Genomic DNA, 25,470 nt, shown 5'->3' on the forward strand with positions numbered 1-25,470 from the left:
TCTGCGTTGATGGTAGTAACCCTCACTCCCTGGATTTTTGTGAATGTCACTGGAGTGTTTTTTTCTTACGTAGTATATGTAAAACCTTCAGTTATAACTCTCCCCCACCCCCCAAGCTTCATGCTTGTAAAAAGTTACTTCCTTTAGCAAATACTTCAGGGTAAATATGGATTAATTCTTTGGGAGAAAAATCTACACTTTATACTAAATCCTTTCATTGAAACTCATACTCAAATAAAGCAAGAACAATATTTATTAACAGAAACAAGACTTTTGTTTTAACTAATTTTCATAATTATGTTAGCTTGGGCTACTTACACAAAAAATTAGCACAAACACCAAAACAAAACAAAAAACCACAACAAAAGCCCACTAAAAGAGAAAAACAAGCCACCCCATAACAAAAAATCCTACTTCATAACTTAATAAGGTGGCATGTTTTACATCTGAGGTAGCACAACCAAGCGAAGGAATATTATACGTGCGTTAACTGAGGCACTTGAGATCACCCAATTTGTTTAATAAAATCTTTTGAGAATTTCAGTGCTTGTGAACAATGATTATAATTAGGAAAATGGTCTTAATTTACTTTGACAAACACTGTGAACTAAAACTCTGAAAAAAAACTTTGGGTTTTTTTGGGGGGGGGGGGGGTTAGTCATCTAGACCTTAAACTTAGAAGAAAATGTAATTCTATCAGGCAAGTATTTAATTTCTCAAAAACTAGAAATTAAAAGATCAATGTGGGAGAGGTATGGTTTCTTAAAATCAGGAATGTATTTTAACTCCATAATCGTGAAAATATCAGTGACCTGAAAGGACACTGTTCTTCCTATTCTAGTCAGCATCAGTTTAAGCAGAGATGTGATTAATAAAGAATGGCTTCCGTGACATACAGAAAATTCCAAACACTCTGCATGTGAGAATTTTCTGAGTTATTAAGCAGTAGGTGATCTCACTCATAAACCTGGCTTCATATGAAATGTTTTCATTACAATTTTAAGTTGTCTTTAAAATACGAAAAAATTGGAAAGCATAACTCCCAAACCAGTTAAGTTAGAAACTGCTACTTTCCTGAATGAAAACAGCACTGTTTTTATTTTTACACCACTGAATTGAAAGAAAAAAACTACAGGTGGTATAGAGAACTACTAGGCCGACCATGTTACGTCTGGGAGTAAACTCTCCCTACATTTACCATCTTCTGCAACCACTTGCTTCTGCTTTGTCATTCACTGACACTTCCACCCTGTCAGCTACTGTTTCTTCTGATGTAGACTGGACGTGGCCCTCTGACTGTCCTCCGGTGTAGGTGGGGGTGCTGTACTTTAAAAGGATAGACTTAAACTGCATCAGAGGTGCATCTGTACGAACACCCATTGGGTCAAAGTGAGTTCGGCTTACTCTAAAGCCTGCTTGAGAAAGATAGCACAGAAACTTTTTTAACCTGCAGCAAGGAAAGGGAAGAAAAAAAAAAGAGGTTGAATTTTTATTTAAATCACAGGGTCATTTAAAGACAAAATATACACGCTGCCATTCCCTGGCAATCTTACTTGGGCATATTCATCCCTTTAATGCTGTGTCTGTGGACATTGTAATAAAAGGGAGGGTGCTCAGTACTGACATCAGTCTTTTGCTTCTTGGCTAGATTTGTGATTGTTTCATTACCTTTTCTCTTTCCTGAAACACAAATACACACAGTTAGCATTCTCTTAAAGATTACAAACCAGTACTTTTATAACCATACGCTATCTCAAGTCTAAATCCTCTTACAACACACCATTTCAATTTATCCAATCTTAATTCTTACGAGAACTCACTGTAAGGATAAGATACTCTCATTTTCACTCTCCTTCACTGATGTAATTTTGACATAACTGCCGAGTCAGAACTTACTTTTTACCATTTTTCATTTCGAGCCTCAACTTTATTCTCATCTCCTGAAGACAGCTACTTATGAATTCTGAGCCTTTCACCTCACAGACTTCATTACTGTCAATACTATCCTCCGCAGAGTTTAAGTTCTAGCTTTTCTTTTATTGTTTCATGTGTGTAGATCTTTTATGTGTGTAATCTTTTCCCCCCAGATTATATTCTAAGTTCCTGGGGATAATGCCCTTCCATTTTTATACTTGTACTCTTTACCGAATGCCAAAATTTGATTAATTGTAGGTCTTCAATGAATACAAAACCTTCCCAAGGTAATACAACAAACAACACGAAGTCGAATGATGCCCTTAAATCTAATGCTCATCAATGGATACCATATTGCCTTTTTCGTACCTCTGACAGAGAAATTGAGTAGAATAATTTTAAAGTGATTTGAAAGTTGGCAAATTAGCTGAAGATGCCACATGAACATGACTATTAGAAAAAACATAGAGCAGTTATTAAACCACATGCTATTAATAGGAGTTGAAGTTTCCTTGTCTTTGAAGAGCAACACTAGAATGTTGACCAACTAATACAAGATTACAGCTCGTAATTATAATCCTCGGCTCCTTCAACCTTAACACTATTTTCTTCCTTTTACCTGTATTCAAAACGCATTTAGAATCTAAAGTTGTCTTTTAAAAAGCAAAACAAAACCTTAGACATAAGGCACTGACATCATAAATCTTAACACCCTTTTGATATGAATTTGCAGTGCTTAATACAACCATACTTTAAAGTATGCACATATCCCCATTTATAAGAAAGGCCATATAATAAATTCTTACGGCTAGAGAATAGGTCTTCTGATTAATCAATGGAATTGTTATATATTATATGTTGATGAAAAAGTTTCAAAGAATAAGAAAAAAATTTAATCTTTATCAAATAGAATTTGATCTTATTTTGGTTCACATAGTTCTTTCAAGATAGTATATAGTTCTTTCAAAGGGATGCACCATATATTAGAACTGTGAACAGAGTACATGTTAATAGAAACTTTGAACTGTGCAAATGCCAGGTAAACAAGTTTTACTATAATTGTCAGTATAATAAAAAAAAAATGTACTTTGAAACAGACCAAAGAAATCCCCTACTACTCTTCCGCCGTCTGCCCTTTTCCCCTGATACATACATTTGTACATATACATACACACATATACACATACCTTGTGCAATGTAATTATCTGCTGTGGCATCATCTGTAGTTTTAATAGATACACCACATTCTTCTAAAATAAAAACAAATGGGAATCACAAAATATTTTATAGGATGCTATTAGGTAACAATTCAAAGTTTAAGTAAAGCTTACTAAATTATATCCACACTGCTTTTATGAATACATAGATTCTATGGCAAAACAGGGCAAGAATTACATTTTTAATCCTCTATCACAGCTGCTGCTTCTAATGACTTATGAGAAATGCTAGGATATCCAATAGGCCCAACCTCAGGTCAATGACCAGATAAAAACTAAAAAAGCCTATGTATACTAAAGAGAAAATAAGAGAAAAATCTTAGTTTTACTGGCTGATAAATGTCTTAGTTTCTGTCTCACTGGATACTACCAAACACTTTGCCACATGACTCTCAGAATTCCCTAAGGTTTCTCTTTCCAGAAAGCAGGTAAGGGTAATAAAAATCACAACAGATGTTTAGTACTTTTAATCTACTAAAATCTTAAAAATACATACTTTTATCTTAATAAAATCATTATTTTAGGCCCTGAACATAAACCTGAAGAAAACTATGCAATTAAAAATAAAATTAGCAACCAGATTATTATCAGATACATTAGAGAGGATTTAAAGCACATTACTTATAATAATACTGCTTTTGATTATAACAAATAAAGTTTAAAAATATAGAGTATTTGGATAATCAATTTGTAAGCTAGTAAACTAGTGTTCAGTTACTTACCTTGCTTGTTGAGATTTGAAGGTGAGTGAACTGAAAACTGACTTTGAGGAGTACACTCTGACTCAAAGATTAATGTCTTTATTAGGGCCTGAATGTCATCTAAACCATGGTGAAGAGATTCAAATAGCATTCTTTTGAGAAATCCAGTATTAAAGAGGGAACTTGACCTAGAAAACAAAAACAAAAAATCAAGAAAATAGGATTAGGTTTGAGAGAAATGTTTGTCTTAAAAAATGTCTCCAGAATTTTACCACAACTAAGATATGTAATTACTGAAATTAAAAAGAGTTTATGATTTAATTTAAATGTGTTTATTTTCTTTTTCCCCATTCCTTTTTATCATGTCAGTTCTCCAAACTAGTACTAGTCAAGGAAATTTTATTCACAGTTAAGTCAAGAATTTATCGCACCCTCATAATTTGTATAGCCCTGTGTTACACAGAGGTGTGAAATACACCAAAGTATAAAACACAATGTTATCCTATAAAAGCCTATAAATCTAGACAAGGACGTAATATAATGCAGAGGTTTTCACAATGCATATTCTTAATCAATGGTAGCTATTATTATCAGGGCTAGCAAATACATGTGGAAGGATATATGATTTTAAGTCAAATGAGTGATCAATGTAAGATTTACTAAAAGGGAATTTAGAAGTAATTTGGGTTGAAACAGTAAGGAGAGACTTGAAAGAGGAAGAAGAATTTGAATTGGAGGCGGGGAAAGAGGCAGAGTTTCTGGATCAGAGCACAGATAGGACTATGGCTTTGAGTGAGGAAATCCTAATGCATGGTTTAGAACTCAGTCCTGGGAGGAAGAAAACTTGAGTTCTTGCCCTGCCTCAGCTGCTAAGTTTTGGAGATCAGTTTTAGCCAGTACTTAAAAACACTGTCATAATTTTCTCATCTGTAAAATGAGGAAGCTGGGCTAGATCTTCCTTCTGGATCCAACAGCCTGCTAAGAATAACTAATTTCTGCAGTTCTGAGGTCAGTGGAGGAGGGTCAGCACGCAGCAGATGACACAGGTGAGAGCACCGGAAGGTAAGACTGGCTAGGTCACGGGGTCAAGGCGGGGTGGTGAGCACACGATACACGGAATGCACTGATGCATTATATATAGAATTGTACACCTGAAACTTACATAATTTTATTAACCAGTGTCACCCCAATAAATTCAATTAAGAAGTTAAAAAAATCAGACATAAAAACAACAACAACATGGGATAAAGATTTAAAAATGGGCATCAGACAAACATATTTAGCATTTGCGTTAATTTTTGGGTTTAATAGATGGCTAAACCTCGACCCTGTAAATTAATGAGGTGGATATCTGCCATGATTCTTGTCACAATGCTGTTAGGAATCTCTATGTGTACAAAAGCACACATACATAAAAAATTTGTACTTGAGTCCCATCAAACAACTTTACCTAAAACAAAAGGCATTTACTTTCATACGCCCTTCTTAAAACTAATTCCTCAAAGACTTTTTAACATTGACTCTTCTATAAAAAGTTATTATGATCACTTTACAATCACACCCTAGAATTCTATAATTATCAACTAAAAAAAGCCTCATTCTTACTATTCAGAAATGAATTATCTAGTTTGCAGAACAGCCAGGCTTCTCTCTAATTCCACTGCCTCTTATCACTGTCACTAACTTGGAGGAATAATGGTATAAAAAAATCTAATCTGAAAACAGAAAACACCTCTGGTTCATAGGGGTAGAAGAATCCTAATTATTTGCCTAGACTTATAAAAATTCAATCAAAATTTGCTTATCTTTTACCACACATCAGAAATCAGCAACCAAAGCAATACGTAAGTCAGTTTTGAATGTATTATTACGCTTCTGCACACATACCATAGAGGTCCAAGTTCTATTGCTGTCTTCCCAGGCATGCTTCCATGGCAGTTACAGGGTAGCTGTCTATATGGGTTTTCTGTGAAAAAATAAAAAGAAATCAAAGCAGAAAGGACAGTGTACATAGTAGTAATTGTTATATTAATAATAATTTGCAGCTACTATATACTGAGAATCTACTATGTGCCAGGTATTGGGCTATTTTTATAAAATCTCAATTATATAGATCAGAGTTATTTAAAGCTTAGGAGAGATTATAGAAATCCATGTCAAGCAGATTAGAGGCCTAACTTTTACTACCTTTTAGTTAGTACATGAAATAACTTAAGTAGGAGAAAGTCTTATAAAGTCCACAAGGTATTTGTATTTTAAAATCACCTGACTGGGGTATAATTTACATGCAATAAAATGTATACATTTTATGTGAAAAGGTTGATGAACTTTGACAAATATATATATACCCATATAACTGCCATCCCATCAAAATAAAGACATTCCTCATGTATTAACTCTTCTGTAATTGGGAAGAAAATAATTACTCTATTCCCTAGACCTGATTCATAATCAGCCCCAAAATGGAGGCTAGAAGAATCTAATTCAGTTTAAAGAGCAATGAGGCCTGATAGAATCACAAGGAAATTGGGGAGGTACTCAGTTTCTAAGATGGGGCAATATTCTGGCATGAACTTTTCCAGTTCCCTTAAGGTCCAGAATAGTCATTTTAAATCAGGCTCTCTCCCACACTCCCAAGCTATTCCTGGGTGGATCATTCACTTTCTTGGAATGGCCAGATCTGATCAGTCCTAGATATGTCCAGAACCCAGGGCTATGGTGGTAGGGACATAGGTCTTTAGCTTCTTGCTATGTGATATCATTGTTATTCAATGCCATTAAATGGCATAATACACAGTGTGAGATCTTATTTTAGATTTACAGAGCGTCACTGCTTTTCCTAGGTCTACTTTTCAGTATTACTTAGCTCTAAGCCTTAAAGGTTATCATTGATTAGCTTTGTTGAGAACTATGTTCCTCAAACATTATGTGAATACATTCAAGAAGTCTTCCCTGGAATCATTAAATAATTACAAGTACTATAGGCAGTCTTATCCAAATGAAGGTGATTTACATTTATGGTTCTGTCAGTTACACCCACTTACCACAGGCAGACAGCACACACGTGAATTTTTATGTTTGTTTCTTGATGCACTTTGCAAAATGCTCCTATCATACAAACCTATGTCTTTTCCCAAGCTCCTTGCCCCTCAGTGCTAGGTCAGAATCAGCAAATTCCCCCTCTGGGGGGGTCAGGTTATCATTTCAAATTACTAGTAGCAAAATATGAAAGGATAAAGAAAGAAACTAGTATTTCCATGTCATTGGTATATAGACTAAGAGGCAATTTCAGATGAGGAATTCAAAAATATTTGGAGACTTCTATTTAAATGCAATGAATTGAACTGAACACACACTTATCTCTGCTATCTTTTAAAGCATTATTAAAATGAGAGCAATGGAATACAAATCAAACCCCAAAGATGACTAAAATGAGAGAGGAGGTAACAAAAGATGATGAGAAATGCCAATAAAATTTTGGAAGTGGGAATCAGATATACAAGGGGACAACTGTTTTTTCAGGCCAGAGAAAGCTAAAGCCCAAGCCTGAAATGAGTAGACAGGTTAACAAAAAAGGAAGCCCACTGACACTGTGGGACCCTGGAAAGGCCTGAGAATTGAAGATACTGAATGTCTCTGAAGATAGGTATAGGCACCATGGTACTGCAAGAAAGACGCCTGGTTAAAAATTATAAGTTCAATTAGGACTCCTGGATCTTCTCTAAAACCCAGTCAGGCTCTGTGTCTCCCCCATCCCTAAGATAAGTTAGTTAATCGTGGGTGAAGCTGAACCACTGAGGACATGGAATCAGGAGCATTAGTCAGAATTTAGGGTGAGGAGGTGTACAAGAAGAGGGGAATTAAGGAAAAGGCTGGATAAATGGTAAGACCCTGCAGTCTCGGATTATGTCCTAGGTTCGAATTTCGATTTTAAAAGAAAAGCTGATGGTAGAGGTGTGTAAATATATCCAACCACTGGAATATAATAGAAAATCCAGAAACAAACTCAAATACATGTGGGACTTCAGTTTAAGAAAGAGATGGTATTCTCAAATCACTGCTGAAGAGGTAGATTCTTCAGTAAAATGTAACCTACCTTGAACAAGAAAGCTCGTGCTAATTATAGACAAAATCCAGAATACAAAGTTGTTCTCTTAACTTTAAACTGCAAGACTGAAAAAACAGATTTGCAAACACAAGTGACAAAATGAGAATATTTGCAACCCATATCACAAGGGTTAAAGTCTAATATATAAAAACAGTTCTTTAAAAATATCCATATTAAAAAATGCCAAGAACCTAATAAAACAATGACAACTGTTTCTATATCCCAGAAAAGCAGAAACAGAAACAGCTTTATGAGGGGAAAAGCCATGTCCTTGTCCTTGGTCCCAGGCCTGGCAGATAGTAGAGGCTCAGTAAATGTTTACTGAATGAATTTCATAACTGATGGCTCTGATATTCAGCCAGAAACATGAAAGTTATTTTTATAAAATTAATGATTTGAAACAGCCTGGACAAAGAGGTAATCTGATTTATGTTCCTAAAATCAGTGACAGTGGAAACTTAGTTATTTCTAGATGCTTCAATACAGGAGGGCAGGGCTAAAGGGCATAAATTGTATAGCAGGATAAATAACTTAAACTCACAGGAATGTCTTGTTTGTAGATGAAAGGAAATCCAGTATAGGAAATAAAGTTAGCACTGTCATCTTTAAAATCAAAGGACAATATGTGTAATTAGGGATGTGATAAAGGTCTAGTCACTGGAGGCTTATACATAAATTAAACACATATACAGTCAAAAGAAACTTGAATTACCTTCTACCATATTACCATCCTTCTGAAAAATTCTCTCTTCACACCACTGACAATGTATCAGATACTGAATCTTCTTGGCTGTTTCATCTGCAGAAGTAGGCCCCCTCAAAACTCTCACAACCACCAAGACAAAATGTTCCAGAGCCACTGCAAACAGTACTTCTATGCCTTTGTTACAACGAGCTGCAGCTCTGGGAAAAAAATTTCAGTTATTTTGGGCGCTTATCACTTTTCTTTGACATTATTTTGACAATACTAACCTGGACAGTAACTTACGGGTGGGTGAAGGGAAAATAAGGAAAATTCAATTCTTAGTAGCAGTACTTTTAAAAAGTCACTACTATAACTTCTATACAAACTGAAACAGGAAATAAAGGATGCTTGCCAGTCTTCAGTAACTAGACATTTTCTGTTATGACAGCCTCTCAATAGGACTACATTCTCTGGTTTTCGATGTCACTTTCTTGTCATCACCACCTTTCTTCCTTTTTACCTATAAAAGCTTCTGCCAAACAATGTTTACTGAGTACTAACTATATGCAGGGTAGTATGCTAGCTGCTGAATATTCAGGGAAACATGAGTAGGCAGGGTACTTGACAGTATTAATTTTATAGACTTTTGGATTAAATTCTACTTCATGCACCATTTATGGATTTAGGTTTCTCTCTGCAGTTACACACTAAACTTGGCTCATGTATTAACTTGAATTTGTTAGTGTTATAAACATTTTTAAGTAGGTCCTTAGCATGTATAAACTGAACATCAAGAGTTTTCAATTAATTAGGAATAACCCTTAGGATCTATGAAGTCTAATAATTTATGCTGAGTTGGAATTTCAATCTAAATGCTGTGAAACTAGTGTTGAGGCTGATCATCCATTATCTATACTTGCAGTGTCCATTTATATAGCATAATATTCTGAAAAAAAAAGGTGCTCAAAAAAAATCTTCCTTTCTTCAATGGTTTAGAAATCCTGATGAGAAAGAGAACTTTTTTTGTAGGCAAGGTGACTTTGCAGAATCAAATTAATAAGCCATCATCTTGCAAACTATTTGTTTACAAAGATTAGATAAACATAAAACAATGACTTTTCCTAAATGTAAAAACAATCTTTGCCTTTTCATCTACCCTACACTGTAGAAATACCTGATTTAAAATTAACTTTCATTTTTATCTTCTCTTTCTTACTACATTATTAAAAATAACATTTTTAACTGGAGGGTAAACTATTTTAAACACAAGCTTTCAAATCAAATTTTAAAAGACACAACATAAGATTACAAAACAAATGAAGATTACAGATATGAAATACAGAATTCGCATTTTGTGCATATTTTAAAAAATGAGACAAGCACTCTCAAATCCGTTTTCATCATGTACCCAGACATATGAGGGTGTGACACTGCTGGCAGTTTGGTACCTTGCCACTGCAGCTACAACAATTCTGGCTGCTAGTTCCTTGTAATATTCAGTTCGGACAATGTTACAGCCGTAGTGACGCCGGGCAACATGCTGTGCCTTAGCATATAAAGAACTAATATCTGTAGAAGTCACTGATACTATGCCAAGGTTTCTTATATTTCTGAATGCAGAATCTAGGTAGTTCACAGATGTTCCAAAAGGGTCTAGGTGTCTAAAATCAGAAAGAATATAGACATATTTAAAATCATATTAATAACCAAAATTATACGATTGTCATTAATTCTAACAGTAAAATTCCATGGGTTCAAAAGTACTTTACAAATCTATTTTAAATACATAATTCTGCTTTTAAAGTAATAAAATGACCATATAATATGTTAGATATGTAAAAATAAATCAGGATTAGAGGAAAATTGTCATGCTCAGGCATTTTATTTCAAATGCTGGAAAATGTTTTTATTGCATTCCTTAGACCAATGCTAAAAACAAAACATGAAACTGTACCAACTGAAATAAATAAAAAACAACAGTCTTAATTTTTAAGTCCCCCCCCTCCCCCCAAAAAACTCAGGTCAATTTAGAAAGTGACACAGCAAATTTTTTTCACTTACATGAAATCAAAAGATCTCAAATGCATCAGTACATTGGCATCCATTTTGGTCACCTTAATATTACCAAGCTTTTCCTCTCCTTCTTCAAGAATATCATCACTCTCTTCTTTTTCCTTACTGTCCACCACCACTTCCAATTTGTTTAAATGGCAGTTTTCCTGAATCAAGGTCACAGAGTTTTCATTCAAGTCATTAATTGTAACCTTGACTGCATTTCCAAGATGTTTTGCCCACTGTAATCCCATTATCCCTTAGGAGAAATGGGAAAGAAAAAAAGTTGTTAAATTGTAATAATTAAAAAATAAAATAGTATAACAATAATATAGAATATACTTCTAAAATATAATTGTTTCAAAATCTTAATATTTTCATAAGTAATTCTTTCTCACTAAAAGCCTCTGAAGAAAAGTTATCACAAAAAAAAGTCTTACAGATTTTCATTAGTATTTCTTATAAAACTTTTCTATGATCCCTGTTCAAATACAATCTCTAATTAATAACAAGAACACACATGAAAGATTAAATCTCACTGGAAAGGTAATTATATAGTAAAGGAGATTAATTACTTATAAAGCTAGTATGAAGGTTAAAAGACAAAAGTAGTAAAAATAACTGTGATTATAATAATTAGTTAAGGGATATACAAAATAAAAAAGATGTAAAATGTGACATCAAAAACAAAATGATGCTGATGTTTATAATGGGATCAAACTTAAATTGCTATCAACTTAAAATAGGTTGTTACAGATAAAGCTTCCTGATAACTACAAAGCAAAAACTTATAGTAAATAAGTTTTTTTTAAAAAAGATAAAGAAAAAGGAATATAAACATGCCATTATATAAAATCATGAAACCACAAAGGAAGCGCGCAAGATATGATGAAAGGAACAAAGAGGAACTACAAAAACAACTAGAAAACAGTTAACAAATGGCAATAAGCACATGCCTATCAATAATTACTTTAAATGTCAAAGGACTAAATTCTCCAATCAAAAGACGTAGAGCGACTGAATAAATAAAAAAAGCAAAACAAGATCCATCTATACCCTGTCTAAAAGAGACTAACTTTAGATTTAAGGACAGACACAAACTGAAAGTGAAGGGATGAAAAAAGATACTCAATGCAAATAGAAACCAAAAGAAAGATGGAGTAGCCATACTTCTATCAGACAAAACAGACTTTAAAACAAAGACTGTAATAAGAGACAAAGAAGGGTATTATGTAATCATAAAGAGGTCAATCCAACAAGAAGAAAGAACATCTGTAAATATTCATGCATATAGCATAGGAGCAACTAAAGATATAGAACAAATATTAACAGATCTAAAGGGAGAAACAGACAGCAAAACAATGATAGGAAACTTTAAAATCCCACTTAAATCAATGGATAGATCATCTAAACACAAAATCAGTAGGGAAATATGAGTCTTAAATGACACAGAGCAGATGGACTTAACAGATAGTTACAGGACATTCCATCCAAAAGCAATAGAATATACTTTTTTCTCAAGTGAACATGGACATTTTCCAACATAGATCACAGTTTAGGCCACAAAATGAGTCTTAATAAATTTAAGAGGATTGAAATCATATCATGCATCTTTTCTGACCACAACAGTATGAAACTGGAAATTAATTTCATGAAGAAAAGTGGAAAATTCACCAATATGTGTAGATTAAACAACATTCCACTGTGAAGTGAGTGATGGATACAAAGGATTTATTTATTATATTCTCCACTTTTGTAGACATCAGAAATTTTTCCACAATAAAAAATATTCTATGATATCTATATACATTTTCTAAAAGATACTGTGCAAATCTAATAAGTTGGGTTTCAAAAGAGCTTCATTACTTACCAGTAGCTCCAAAGGCATCTAGACATTCCAAAGGCTTTCGTTCCTCAGCCAGAGCAGCCAAAGTACAGAATATTAGCTGCCTAGAAAAAAGTATATTAATCTGAAATGATTTTACTCTACCATGGCTTCATCATTATAGCTTTTATGTTATTTAATAATGAGAACTGGCGTTCCTATTTGAAAAGAGGCCTAATAACATATTCCCTACTTAACGATATCAGAACTAGAAATTTGTGAAATTAAACTATGAATCTAATTGGGTTCTATTACCAAGCATTCACTATAAATAATGATTTTATAAATAAATTTTATAAATAAAAGTTTTATAAATAAAACTTGCCCACAAAAGCATTGTTCATTAATTATATACAGTTAGTTCTACTTCACTCTCTGAGAAAGAACTGCTCTTGTAAAAAAAAAAAAAAAAAGAGAGAGAAAATAATCATTCCGAGAAAATGCTAAAATAGATGATTTTTATTCTGTACCTAGTTTTAAATTTCAATACATTAGAACAGCGATTTTCAACCTTTTCATCACATGGCACACATAAACTAATTATTAAAATTCTGCGGTACACTGAAAAATGTTACATATTATATTTTTGCCAATCGGACAAAAAAATAGGTGTAATTTGGATTCACTCACACCAGATGGCTAGTGTTGTGCAAGCTGTTGTCATTTTTTCATTTGACGATCTAAGGGAAAAGAGGTCAGTGCGCCTGACTAGTCAAGTACTGCATGTTTTAAAAATTCTTGCGGCATATCAGTGTGCCTCTTGTGGCATACTGGAAGAAAATCGCTGCACTGGAACATAAAGATTAAGAGAGGGTACATTTGTAATGTTTGAAACATCCCATAACCCTTTTCTCAATTTACTTACCGATTGAGTTTCATTTTGGGATTAAAATAGGAATCTGTTTTCTGAGGTACAGAATAGTTAGGACAAACTTGTACATCTGTGTCTGACTCTTTCAAAATTTCATTAAGTGGCTTAGCAGCAGAAGCTACAATGAGAAAATATTTCCAGTTAAATACAAAATAATTTTAAATATTTAAAACAATATACATTTAAAAAATAACTTTCCTTTATAATAATGTGTTAATGTAATTACTTGTGTTAAAAACTGATCTATTCAGCACTGCCTCTGGAAAAGAGTAGTTGCACATTCAGTTAAGTATCTAGGGAATTAAAGTTTATCAACTTAAAATCATAACTGCCTTGCACATCAATACATGATACCTAGTTAAGAACAATCAACCTAAAAACCAACCAAAAAAAAGAACAATCAACCTAAGATAGCTCTGAATCCTATGATACCTTTATTACTCATCAAACACTATGTTTACATGGATTGGCTGCTACATGTTCTTGTGGGATAATTGTTTGAATAGTAGTATCTTTGTATGATTACATTTCATTAGCCAGCATGAGTAAGAATTGCTATTATTTCCTGAACATGCTAGATTTCAGAACACTTTCTCATAATTATGACTTAAATCACAAATTACATTAAAACAGCTATGAAGAAAAATAAATTCTACACTTATATTAGAGTCATTTAGCTATAATCCCAAATGAAATACTGATGTATTTATGTACATATGTTTCACATATTTAAGAAATCAGACATATATAATATATGTGGGGGAAAACTGAGATTATATTTAGATTTGATTATATTACAATCAGAGTGTTAACTAAATAGCAACCATACTTCTCTTTTCACAATGCCAAGTAATAGTAGCCCTTCCTAGAGTTGTTATATATTCTTTTATACCCACCAAAGTGGCATCACATATCTCACAAGATTAGCTCTTCTCAAACTAGACTCTGAGAAAATTAAGCTCTACAGAAAATTATTTCAGTGACTATTTTTTTCCCAGTTCTTAAAAGGTACATAGTACCATTCTAGATGTATAGAAAAGAAATTACTTCATTACGTACATGGATGCCTTAGGGCATGAGGGCTTCCACTCTTAATTCTTGAGAAGGGCTGCCTTAGTAATAACTAATAAAACTTGATACCACTCAGGATAATAAATGGTCTTTATGTCATTTTACAACCTTTTCTAGTGTGTTTCAACAAGTATAACACAGTCATTGGCGCAGGAGCCATCATTAGTAATACAGTCCTATAATCTTTCACTAAGATACCTATACTTACTTGAGCATCAGTTGCTTTTTTCTACCCACTTATTAAATATATCTGTTCATTGAGGACAGATAAACATTGTTGGGAGCCTCACAGAAAGAGAAAAGGAAACCTGAAATAATGGAGTAGTTGACTAAGTGATTTAGTTAAGCCGCTATCATTTATCTCCCTGATGTCTAAAAAGAATAACTGGACCATTGTTTAAGGACTTACTTATTAACATGTTAATGAGATTGCTCAACTTACCAGCAGTATACCTGGATTCAGTCTCTCCTTTATTCACATGGCGCCTAACATGTCCTAGCATATCAGTTCTTCTGGTGATTGTTGCTGAACAAATGATACAATGATAATGGGCGCCCATTTTACTGGATATCTATCAAACAGAGTATTTCATTTAATACATAAATAAGTTACTAAGACAATGAAATAGAAGTTTATTTAAGGTTGCAAATTGTTAGTGTGTCTTGGGTTTAATGGTATAGAAGATAGTATTAATTTTGCCATGTGACTGAAGGGATCTTTATGTCCTTACCTATATTTACATATGCTTTTTAATTCTAGTTTATAGTAGGCTATAATTTTAATTTCTTAGATTCTCCCATTCATTCTAATTAACAAGTAACTGTATCCTCTTATAAGCAGCACTTACAAATGGTATATTAACAGCAATGTGCTGGCAGTTTAACTGGCTTTCCAGGAAAATTAAGTCCTAATTTGTAGTGTTTGCAGCTTTCAGTAGTACAAATACTCTAAAATTTCAAGAAGAAATACTCTCTAATTTCAAGCTACCAACGTTACATCACTGAACATGTATTTGGGAAAAGACAGCACTGCTACCATGTAGATATTATATAAATAACTGTAAGAGCACAGATAATAGAAAAATGTAATAAAATAGGAAATAATGAGCTTTGAGTATTCATTACCTTTGTTTTTAATATAATTTATTCACTTTTAAGTTTATATAATTTAATTTTTAATGATGACTATGTTTAGTAACCAGCTTTCAAGATTTCTGGAAATTTGAGCTAGTTCCAGTACACCAAATGCTCGATATAATGAAAAGTCTATTTTTCCAAGTAAAAAATTCTCACTTTACAATTTCTCATATAGCTGAGGACCAAAAGACTACTCCAATGGCTCTTTCCTACTTTTGATGCTTCTACCTATTTATTTGGGATCATATAGCAAGTAGAGAATATTCATGAACATTGCAGAATTCCTTATGGTACTGTGGTTAAAAGTTCAGAATACCTTGAATAAGGTTCGTGGACCAAGCATTGTCCTGACTACTGCTTAAGAAATGTTTTTCCCCCCAGTACTTTATTCTTTTTAGTGATCCAAAAGGGAAATTAATAATGAAGACTCATTAAGCTAATATGTATTAGGATAGTATCACCAAAAATATTTTATAACTTTTATTCCCCAAAGGTCAAATCTATTCTAAAAGTGAACATATGTAATTTTTTAAAAAGTTATCAATGATTTCAGAAAGTTTCTTATTCTCTCCTTTGACAAATTAAATGGAAGTGCATGAGGAGGATGAGAATGAATCAACACAGTCACTAAATCAGAAACTGAAGGCTTATTCCATGATCAAATTTATTTTAAAAGAAAAAAAAATACTTTCTATTTAAACTCTCCATTCTAAAATTAGATAATAAGTTAATTTTCCTTTTGAACACAGACAGCAATTTATCTGACTGAAACTAAAACTATGAAAAATTCAATACAGCAACTCTTTTTCATGCATTTCATATTTTTCCCAATATGACAATCTGAAAGTACTCAAGATACAAAATCTTTAAGTAAACCTTATTGCTGAATATGAACATTTTAGTTTTAAAGCAAGCAAAAATTGCACTTTCTTTAGAGAAAGCTAAATTTAAAAATAAAGGTAACATCTGACTGATTACCTGTTCTCCAATAATGTTTGGTTTCACTGGTCGACAAGGTAAGTGACAGATGCACATTCTGTAACCTAGAATGAAGAATGGTTGGTTGTGATATTGCTGTTCATTAAATATTCAATTTTCATTAAAAATTATTAGCAAATTTTGTAAGAATAACAGATTCTTGTATTTGTAAATGCCATAATTAATTTACTTAAATGAAACTGCCTTAATTTACTTGTTATATATGATGTAGTATAAAAAACATAGGAGACCCAAGTTTGAATTCTGGTTCTGCCAAGACTATCTGTGTTATCTTAGATTAGCTATTTAGCTTCTCTAGAATTCAATTTTATCATCTATTCTCTCCCATCTTGACTTTTTCTTAGGCTTCATCTTTGCCTTATGCTAATTTGCCGCTACAAAGACTCTTCATTTATTACGCTGTTCAAAATGTGGACCCCTCCAGGGCCAAGCAGAATATGCAGTACAGAACAGATGCTTAATAAGTGTTTGCCAAAATAAACTACTTGTGTTATATATTGCTATTGCCTAGACAGTAATATGGTCTTTTATTAATAAACACATTAAAAGAGGTGTACAGCCCAGCCGGCGTTGCTCAGCGGTGGAGCATCGACCTATGATCCAGGAGATCTCAGTTCGATTCCCGGCCAGGGCACATGCCCAGGTTGCAGGCTCAATCCCCAGCTGATCAATGACTCTCTCTCATCATTGATGTTTCTCTCTCTCTCTCTCTCTCTCTCTATCTCCCTCTCCCTTTCTCTCTCTGAAACCAATAAAGATATATTATAAAAAATAAAAAAAGAAGGGTATGAATCCCCCATAATTTTAAACTTAAAATACTTGATTAAGTTCACAATGAAATTCCAAAACTGGTATCAAATCTTAAATTTCATTTACATAATTTTTTAGCAAGCACAAAAATACTAACCTTCAAATTCAACTGAGACTTTCCAGTGTAAATTTTGAAGGTGCCGACGAAGCTTATGGCTGTTACAAGCTCTGAATTTTTCCTTAGGGCACAATGGACAAGACTGTTTGTTTCCTGATAAAGAAAAAAGAACCAATAAGGCACAGAACATACTAGCTATTAATGCTTAGATTCAGCAATGAAAACAAAAGAGGGGACCCCAACCCCACCCCACTTCTTAGATAATGTCTTTCTTAACTTCAGGGAGACGTCACCCCTGTCTCAGGAGTAATTGTTTCAGCACAGGGTCAGTGATTTTTATCCTAAAACTCCCCTCTCTGTGGCTAGCTGCTAGCCTTGCTGCCACTGGGAACAAAAAGGATGAGGAATGATAACCTATATATCCCTCCAGCCAAAATGCCTGGCAAAGAGAGCCATTCTGTACTTTGGAAGGGGAAAAAGGCAGCAGTTGTCACACTCCCAGAGGGGCAGGAGCTGAGCAGAGAGAGTAAGTGGCTGCTGTGGTATTCTGCTATTCTGGCAGCAACAAAAACAGTTAATATGTGGAGTTAGAAAAATGGAAGAAGGAACACAAAGCAGTAGAAGGAATTTAATATAATTGCTATTCTGAGACTGGAGGCCATGATTAGAAACACTGTATCCTATTACTGAATTTGTAAAGTCGTCTTTCTTTATTAAGCATATTCTTTCAAAGATTATGGATCATCAAAATAGAAGTCTTATTTAATTAGAAATGTATCTTAAATAGAAACTTTGATAATGCACAAAAGAAATAAAACCTTAAATTCAGATTTAAAGCAATAAAAATATATAGAAATAACCAATAACCCACTTAATAAATTTTAATCCAACAAATATCTCATATATAGCACACTGTAAGTAAAGACACTATTTATTTTTTTAATACTTCGCCTTCTTCAAAAAACCATGAGGTGATCTTAAGGATGGAATCCAAGCACTAAGGATGGCAAATCAGAGAGAGAGGAGCTTGGGGCATTGACAGTATTGTGGAACTCTTGTACCAGCCCTAAATTGCTTCTCTTGGTACTTATTTTACTTGAGAGAATATGAGCCTCCATATTTAAGGCAATGTATTTTTGGGATTTTTGTTATTCATAGCCAAATGCAATGACTGACTCATAGAATACATATACCCTTATCTATCCATGAGATTGTAATTTCCCTGAGGAGTTACAAAATCACTAATTCCCACGGCACCTTTGCATATAGATGCCGATCAGTTTCCTGAATAAAAATTATTTACTACTGTTCTAGTTCAATGGAATATACAAGTCTATTCCCAACAAACTTTTCATGAGTTGAAAGATGACAAACCATTAGAAATTAAGAAAAAAACAAACATGAAAATACCTGCATCAAGATTATCTGAGTTCAATGAATTAGCAGAGTCAAAATCCCCTTCGGTTACAAAAGCTAACTTCTCTAGGTCAGCAAGCTGCCTCTGAATTGAGATGTGTCTCTCTGAAAAGGAAATTTAAGAATTAGAAAATTACGCTTTAACAATCTCTATTTCAGTTCCATTTTTATTTATTGCTTCACCTAGAGTTTTACAGTTTTATTTCCTGAAACGTAATATCCTAATACCAAGACGGGGAATACTGCTGGAATCCAGTTATAAAATGACAAGTGTGCCTCAGAATGCACAAAGAGAAAAAGGGTCAATTTATAGATCACAAAGTAATTTTTAAAAACGTTCTTAAACCTTAAATTTAAAAATGTTCAGAAGACTCTTAAGAAAATATTACTCATCAATCTTTTCAAGTCCTTTATGGTCCAAGAAATCACCACTTAGAAAACATGCACGCACATTCAGAAGCACAAACGATTAATATGGGCTATAATTTTTAACAGTTTTCTGATGGAAAGAGGTACAAAACTCAATTGGTATTTCTGTCTGAGGGAAGACATCCATAATTTAGTTGACTATTAAACTACTCATCCTCCTCAAATTCTTTTCGGAAGCAAGCTGCTACAGAAAATGAAATAATGAGAAAAACCAACTTTTTGTGTATGTCGAGGCAGAAAGCCTAGTTGAAAGCGATGGTTTCTCAATCTCGGCAGCTAGGGTCTACCACAGTAAACACGGGTGGTCCCGGTTCCTAAGTCCCTTTTTAAACGACTCAGTGTCGAAGCTGAGGGAAACTACCAGATCAGGTGTAACTTCCTATTTTTGTACCGGAAAAAGGCCCCCCTTAACGAAGAAGCCCTCAAGTTCATTTTGCAGCATCCCTGGCCTCCACATAACCTTCATCGCAGCGTCCTCGAGATTTGCGGACATGCCTTCTCCTCTCCTGCGCCCGCGCGCCGCGCTGCACGCGCCCCTCCCGCCTCCCCCATTCCTCTACACCTTCCTTTCCCCATAAAAACCATCCCAGTGAAGAAGGGCTTTCCCCAGCAAGATGCACTTTCTGGCTTCTGCTGCAGCAGAAAGACCTGGGCCTCCTGCACTTACTGCTTTCAGCCTCGTCAGGGGCAGAGGCTAGGGACGGGGACAGGGCCGAAGCCTGAGCCAGGGCAGGGGCTGGAGCTGGAGCCGAGGCCGGAGTCGGAGCCGAGTCCGGGGCTGGAGCTGGGACCCGAGCCGCGTCCGCGGCCGAGGTCGGGACCTGGGCCGGGGGCACCTCCTCCTTCTCCTGGGGCTGCAGCTCCTCCTCCGCCATATTCTCCATAGTTACCGCCTCCGTGCCAGACCCGCTCGGGGACCAGGAGGGGCTCACGGCGGGGTCAGATAACTGGCGTGAATGACCAGAGTGCTGGATCCCAGGAGTGGAAAGCAAGTGGGGAGGGCGGGATGCGTGCAATAGACAAAAGATGAAGAGCCAGCGACCAATGCCTGTCAGCAGAAAAATTAAAAGCCAGAGGCAGAGATTCACCGTTCCATCCGCTTCCCTTTCCCCAAGGCGTTACGCCGCCACTGCACACTGCGCAGAAGCGAACTGGGGACGGCGACCAATGAGGTAAGAGAGTTCTGTTTCCAGCGTGCGTCTCCGTTCCAGCGTTCAACCACCAAACTGTGCCAAGACTACAATACCCAGGGTGCACCCCGCCGACGGGGGCGGAGCCGGAATTCCCAGTCCTAGGAGAGAGTGAATACTCCGAAGTGGTAATCTGGATCCCAGTGCAGAACTACATTTCCCAGCGGGCCTCGGGCTCAGGGGTCTCTTTTCCTGGGTCCGGCCTCCGGAGTCACCACAGCCGCCGGCGCTGGTAAGGTGGGGAGCTGAGGGGTTCGTTGACATTTTGCCAGGCAGGCTGCTCCGGTTACTCCGGGACCCTGGCGGCAGCCGGCCGGCCTGGGGACTCAGGGGGGCTACTCGAGCTTGAGGCGGGCGACTGTGTGGGCGGATCCGGGGTCGAGCCCTCTCGGTGAAGGGCGTGGTCCTGGCCCGGCCCTGCCTCTGGGGCTGCCCTTCGCTCGGCGTAGTCTAGTCAGTTTCCGCGGAGCCCGCGGGCCGGTGGTTTGCTAGCCGCTGACGAGCTCGCCTGTCAGCCCGGCTGATTCGAGTTGGGGTCCGCGCCTCGTCTCGCACCCTCATGCACACCGTGACCCGAACACTCTTCTTTTGTCTTTACTTTTGCTGTAATCGACATGTCCCCAGTTTCCTCAGCGCCGCGCCGCCGTGTCGGCGTCCGGGGGATAGGGTTCTCCCCGCCCCCTCCCGCCCGTATCTAGGCTTTTAACCACCAGAACTCCGAGCGTGCTGAGCTTCGGGGCGCCTGAGCGATGCGATTCAGATTCCCTAAGGCCAGTGAGCCCCCAGCCCCCCTTAGCGCTTCTCTTCCCTCGACTCCGGGCCCGCGGGAGTTGAAGCCGCTCTCACTGAACCCGCGGGGGCCGGCCGGGGGGAAACTCACGGTCTTCGGCCGCCCTGCCTGGGGCGGGGCCCGACGTCAGAGGCGACAGCAGAGGGAAGCCTCTCTCGGCCTCAGGTACCAGACAATTAAAAAACCGGGTGATGACCCAATATTGACTTGTAGAAGCGAGTTGTGACTAACTGTACTTGTCCGTTATCCAAGAACCACTGAAAGACTAGATGGTGAGTTGAAAGCTTGATTCAGTATGTCAATCTTACCATGTAATACCAACCGGAAAACAGAAGATGCCGGGTTAGATTTTAGGGTGTGCCTCCCATGGGGATTTTAGTAAGACTTTCTAAGCGTGGTTCCTGCCCTTGAGACATCCGCAAAGAAGGAATCTTCCGAGTTTGAAGAATTATATTGAGTGAGTGTAATTACTAACCTACTGCTGCCTAAATTCCCCCAAAGCCAAGTGGCTTAAAGCGATAAACATCTGTTACCCCGCCATTTCAGTAGGTCGGGAAATTCAGAAATGGCTTTTTGGGTGTATCTAGCCCCGGTTCTCTCATGAGGTGGTGAAGATACCTTGGAAAGGCTTGATTGAAGCTTCAGGATCAGCTTCCAAGGTGGCTCGCTCACATCCTTGGCACTTGGTGGTGGTTTCTTTTGGCAAGAGGCGGCAGCCCTTTCCTGGTGGGCATCTCCACAGGCTGCTTGACCGTCCTCATGACCTGGCGGCTGGCTTTCTCTAGAACGAGTGGTTCAGGACAGAGAAGGGCAGAAGCTGCAATGTCTTACATGACCTAGCCACAGACCGTGGTATAGCAGTATCCTATTGGTAACAGGTCAGCCCTATTTGCTGTGGGAGGGGACAGCTAGCTATCTAAGAGTGTAAAGCTACCAGGCAGCAGAGATCATCAGGAACCATTCTGGAGGCTGGCCGGCCCAGGAGGTCTCCTCTCACTTACTTTATATTTCGATTTTCATAAAATCAATAAGAATTTCACACTTCATAAAGCACTTGTCATGGTAAACATATAGTGTTTTTCCTTCATTAGTCCACTTATCGGCAGTGGTGTGTTTTTTTTCTATTTGTCTTGTTGGGTAGGAGGTTTAAATTAGCATTATTTTGTATTCAAAGCAACATCAGACCAACATGGATCAAATTTAAATTTTAAAAGTAACATAAGCAGTCCATTGCCTCTAAACAATTCACTTTATGGAAATTATTGTATTAACTCCCCCCCCCCCCCCCCCAGTGGAGTGGACTCCTTAGAGCAAGAAGATGATTAATCTGGAAGCTCAACTGTGAATTCAGTTATTGCCATAAATTATCTTACAAAATTTCTGGATAATTTATGATCTGTTCTTAGAAGTTCATGCTGAATATTTTATTAATATTATTAGATTTTTTGTTAAATGTCAGCATCTTTCTTCATATTCATCAAAGCATTCTAAATGTTTGATTTTATGTAATTGATGATTCTTTCCTAGAACTTCACTTACTGTGGACATGATTGATCAGGAGTAATTGCAATTGCTTGGACTCTAGCCTTTATGTCCATAGTCTCAATGTGTGTCACTACCAGCAATAAACTCTCCTCCGGGCTTTGCTTCTAGACCCCCCTGTTATATTCTCCTGTCCCAACAGTCCTGGTGATGTTCCCAGTTTTGGGCCTCTAGGTTCCAGCACAGGATGTTTTGGTATACTCTACTTGACAGAGAGTGTTTATGACCATAAGGAATGACTATGTTTGTCTTACTACCTTTGGTGGTGCCGGTGCGGGTTGGATGGGGGTTCAGCAGCTAACAGTATTGACTTGATTTGGAGCAGGGCTGGAAAAGTGAGACTGGTGTGGGAAGTTGACAGAGGGCCTGCAATGGGTAAGAGTTGGTAGTGGCTCAGAATTAAAGAGTAAATATTCTGAGGAAGAAAAAAAATCACTTATTCATTCCCTCAGCAAGCATTTATGAGCACGTCCTGAGTTTTTAATACAGCATATTCTTCAGGGAGCTCAGGGTCTAGTAGAAAGACAACCACATAAGCCAGTATTTGTATAGACACTACTATGCTCTACCTGTGCAAGGTATTTTTAATATCCATTGTTTCATTTCAGTCTCTCAAAAACCCTCTGGGATGGGTTATCTCTATTTTACATATAATGAAATGGGCTCAAAAAATGTATGTTGTTTGCCCGAAGTCTCGCTGACAGAGCAACAGAGAAGGTGTCAGGAAAATGAAGACTTAGGACTAATTGGTTTTGAGGTGTGGGTGAGACAAAAATACAGTAGTCCTGCAGACAGTTGAAAATGGTCATATGATACTCAAGAGAGAAGTCAGGGCTAAAGGCTTAGTTTGGAGATTCATTCCTAAAAAGGTGATAGATGAAGCTGAAGGAGAGGAATAGATCATTATGAGGGAGAATATAACAGAAATAAAATGGAACAATGACAGAATCTTATCATCTTAGGAATTATTAGAAAATGGGAATCATTTTGTAAAACTCCAATCTTTAAATAATTGAAAGAATGATTTCTAACATATTGTTTTATTGTGATAAAAAACACATAATGTGTGTTTAATGTTTGTTTTAGCTTTTCAATATGTCCAACAAAGAATCTTGTGGAAAAAGAGAGAGGTCCCAGAGGAAAGATATCACCTCGTTACCCAGCTTTGATGAAGAAGTAAGAATTCTGATTTACTAACCCCAAAACACCCTTTTTTACAGTTAATTTTGTGTAATGCAAAAAATACTCTTCTGTTTTAAAATGATGTATGTAAGTATATTATTCTGCCCTTCTGGCCCAGAAGTCATTTGTTTTTCGCATTCTCTACTTGCATTATTTTATTTATTCCTCACAAATCTGTCAAGTAGGTACTATTACTGTCCTATTTACGCAGGTGAAGAAACTGAAGCTTAGAGAGGTAAGTAATTTGCCTAAGCATTCCTGACTTCAATTCTAAACCTTCCAGAATCCTCCTTTTCATAGAAATAACTCACCATTAGACCATATTCCACATTCTTCTTCCTTCTGCATTTACTCAACACTGGATAGGATTACATGCTTATCACTCAAAATGGGGAGGTGCAGGAGAGGCTGAGGGTAGGGAATGGATGCTTACCATGTTCCTTTTCTGATACTGTCAGCACAGTACCTTAGGAAGTATATTGGTGTCCAGCCAGCGTGGCTCAGTGGTTGAGCATTGACCTAGGATCCAGGAGATTGCTGTTCGATCCCTGGTCAGGGCACATGCCCAGGTTGCGGGCTATATCCCTAATAGGGGGCATGAAGGAGGCAGCCGATCAATGACTCTCTCATCGTTGATGTTTCTGACTTATCATTGATGCTTCTGTCTCTCTCCCTCTCCCTTCATCTCTCTGAAATCAATAAAGATATATGTATTTTTTAAAAAAGTAGTATTTTGGTGGGTGAAATTTAGGATAGCTAAATAATTGATCTAGATGTCTCCAGGAAGCAAGACTGTCACACGATTGATTTAATCAAAACAAGCAAACAAAATACCCTGCAATCAGTTTTATTATAAGCTCTCCAAATAGTCTGCATAGTGCATCATCAGAATTAGTGTTTATGCTATACCGTATTATCATTCAAGATGAGAGACTACAGTCTGGCAAAGGTAAATGTTCACTAAAGAAGTGACTTCTTCTGTGGTAGCAGGTTAGTTCATAAAGCTTTGTCATCACTTGAATGAAGTATTCTAGAGATCATTACACTTTCTGGTGTTTGTTCCTTGCTTACTTTCTGATTACTAAATTGGCCTCACAGGTATAGTGATAATTAGAAAGGGGACCCTGGAATTTTTGCCTGGATTTATGTAACCCTATTTGACACTAGTAATTGACATGCTGTTTGAAATTCTCCTCTCTTTCTTCACCTTCTTCAACTAGACTTTTCTTGCCATCACCCCCCCCAAATATGCTCTCATTAAGGCCAGCAAGAGTTTCCATGCTGCTAAATGCATTGATCAGTTTTAAGACCTCATCTGACTTGACTAATCAGCAATATTTGACATAACTGATTTTACCTTCTCTTTGAAACACTTTCTTCACTTAGCTTTTGAGACTAAGTGAATTTTCTCCT

General features: G+C 36.6%; 2 protein-coding genes across 8 annotated transcripts in view; one reads left to right on the plus strand and one right to left on the minus strand.

Moving 5' to 3' along the window:
- Positions 1–235: 235 nt before the first annotated feature.
- On the minus strand, positions 236–20,498 carry TRMT1L (tRNA methyltransferase 1L). Of its 4 annotated transcripts, none has more exons than XM_081121745.1 (15): positions 20,442–20,498; positions 18,919–19,029; positions 17,548–17,661; positions 16,620–16,684; positions 14,947–15,076; positions 13,428–13,551; positions 12,548–12,627; positions 10,687–10,936; positions 10,074–10,286; positions 8,653–8,843; positions 5,720–5,798; positions 3,854–4,020; positions 3,102–3,164; positions 1,554–1,680; positions 236–1,447 (listed from the first exon to the last, which is right to left on the minus strand). In XM_081121745.1, exons 4-15 carry the CDS (start codon positions 16,674–16,676, stop codon positions 1,195–1,197), a joined length of 1,734 nt encoding a protein of 577 aa, XP_080977871.1. In that variant the 5' UTR covers positions 16,677–16,684; positions 17,548–17,661; positions 18,919–19,029; positions 20,442–20,498; the 3' UTR covers positions 236–1,194. The 4 variants fall into 4 exon arrangements, with proteins under 4 accessions (XP_080977871.1, XP_080977868.1, XP_080977870.1 ...); XM_081121742.1 differs by having other exon boundaries at positions 20,021–20,493; XM_081121744.1 differs by having other exon boundaries at positions 14,947–15,030; positions 20,442–20,475.
- A 191-nt stretch (positions 20,499–20,689) lies between these two features.
- Positions 20,690–25,470, plus strand: part of SWT1 (SWT1 RNA endoribonuclease homolog) — a 63,662-nt gene continuing 58,881 nt past the window's right edge. Inside the window, exons 1-2 of one of the 4 annotated variants that reach the window (XM_081121752.1) lie at positions 20,690–20,775; positions 23,962–24,051. In XM_081121752.1, coding sequence (XP_080977878.1) covers positions 23,971–24,051 — 81 coding nt within the window. In that variant the 5' untranslated portion in view covers positions 20,690–20,775; positions 23,962–23,970. Of the gene's footprint in view, positions 21,791–23,961; positions 24,052–25,470 lie in introns of all 4 variants that reach the window. The other 3 variants (XM_081121749.1, XM_081121750.1, XM_081121751.1) reach the window with 3 other exon arrangements.

The sequence above is a fragment of the Miniopterus schreibersii genome, assembly GCF_964146895.1.
Source record: "Miniopterus schreibersii genome assembly, chromosome: 19".
NCBI lineage: Eukaryota > Metazoa > Chordata > Mammalia > Chiroptera > Miniopteridae > Miniopterus > Miniopterus schreibersii.

Excerpts from the sequence above, each read along its gene's own strand:
- TRMT1L (XM_081121742.1), bottom strand. The coding sequence starts at position 20,237 with ATGGAGAATATGGCGGAGGAGGAGCTGCAGCCCCAGGAGAAGGAGGAG. Across the intron at positions 17,662-18,918 it reads CTCAGATAATCTTGATGCAG|GAAACAAACAGTCTTGTCCA; the intron begins GTATTTTCATGT and ends TTTCTTTATCAG. Across the intron at positions 10,287-10,686 it reads TTGAGATCTTTTGATTTCAT|ACACCTAGACCCTTTTGGAA; the intron begins GTAAGTGAAAAA and ends TTCTGATTTTAG.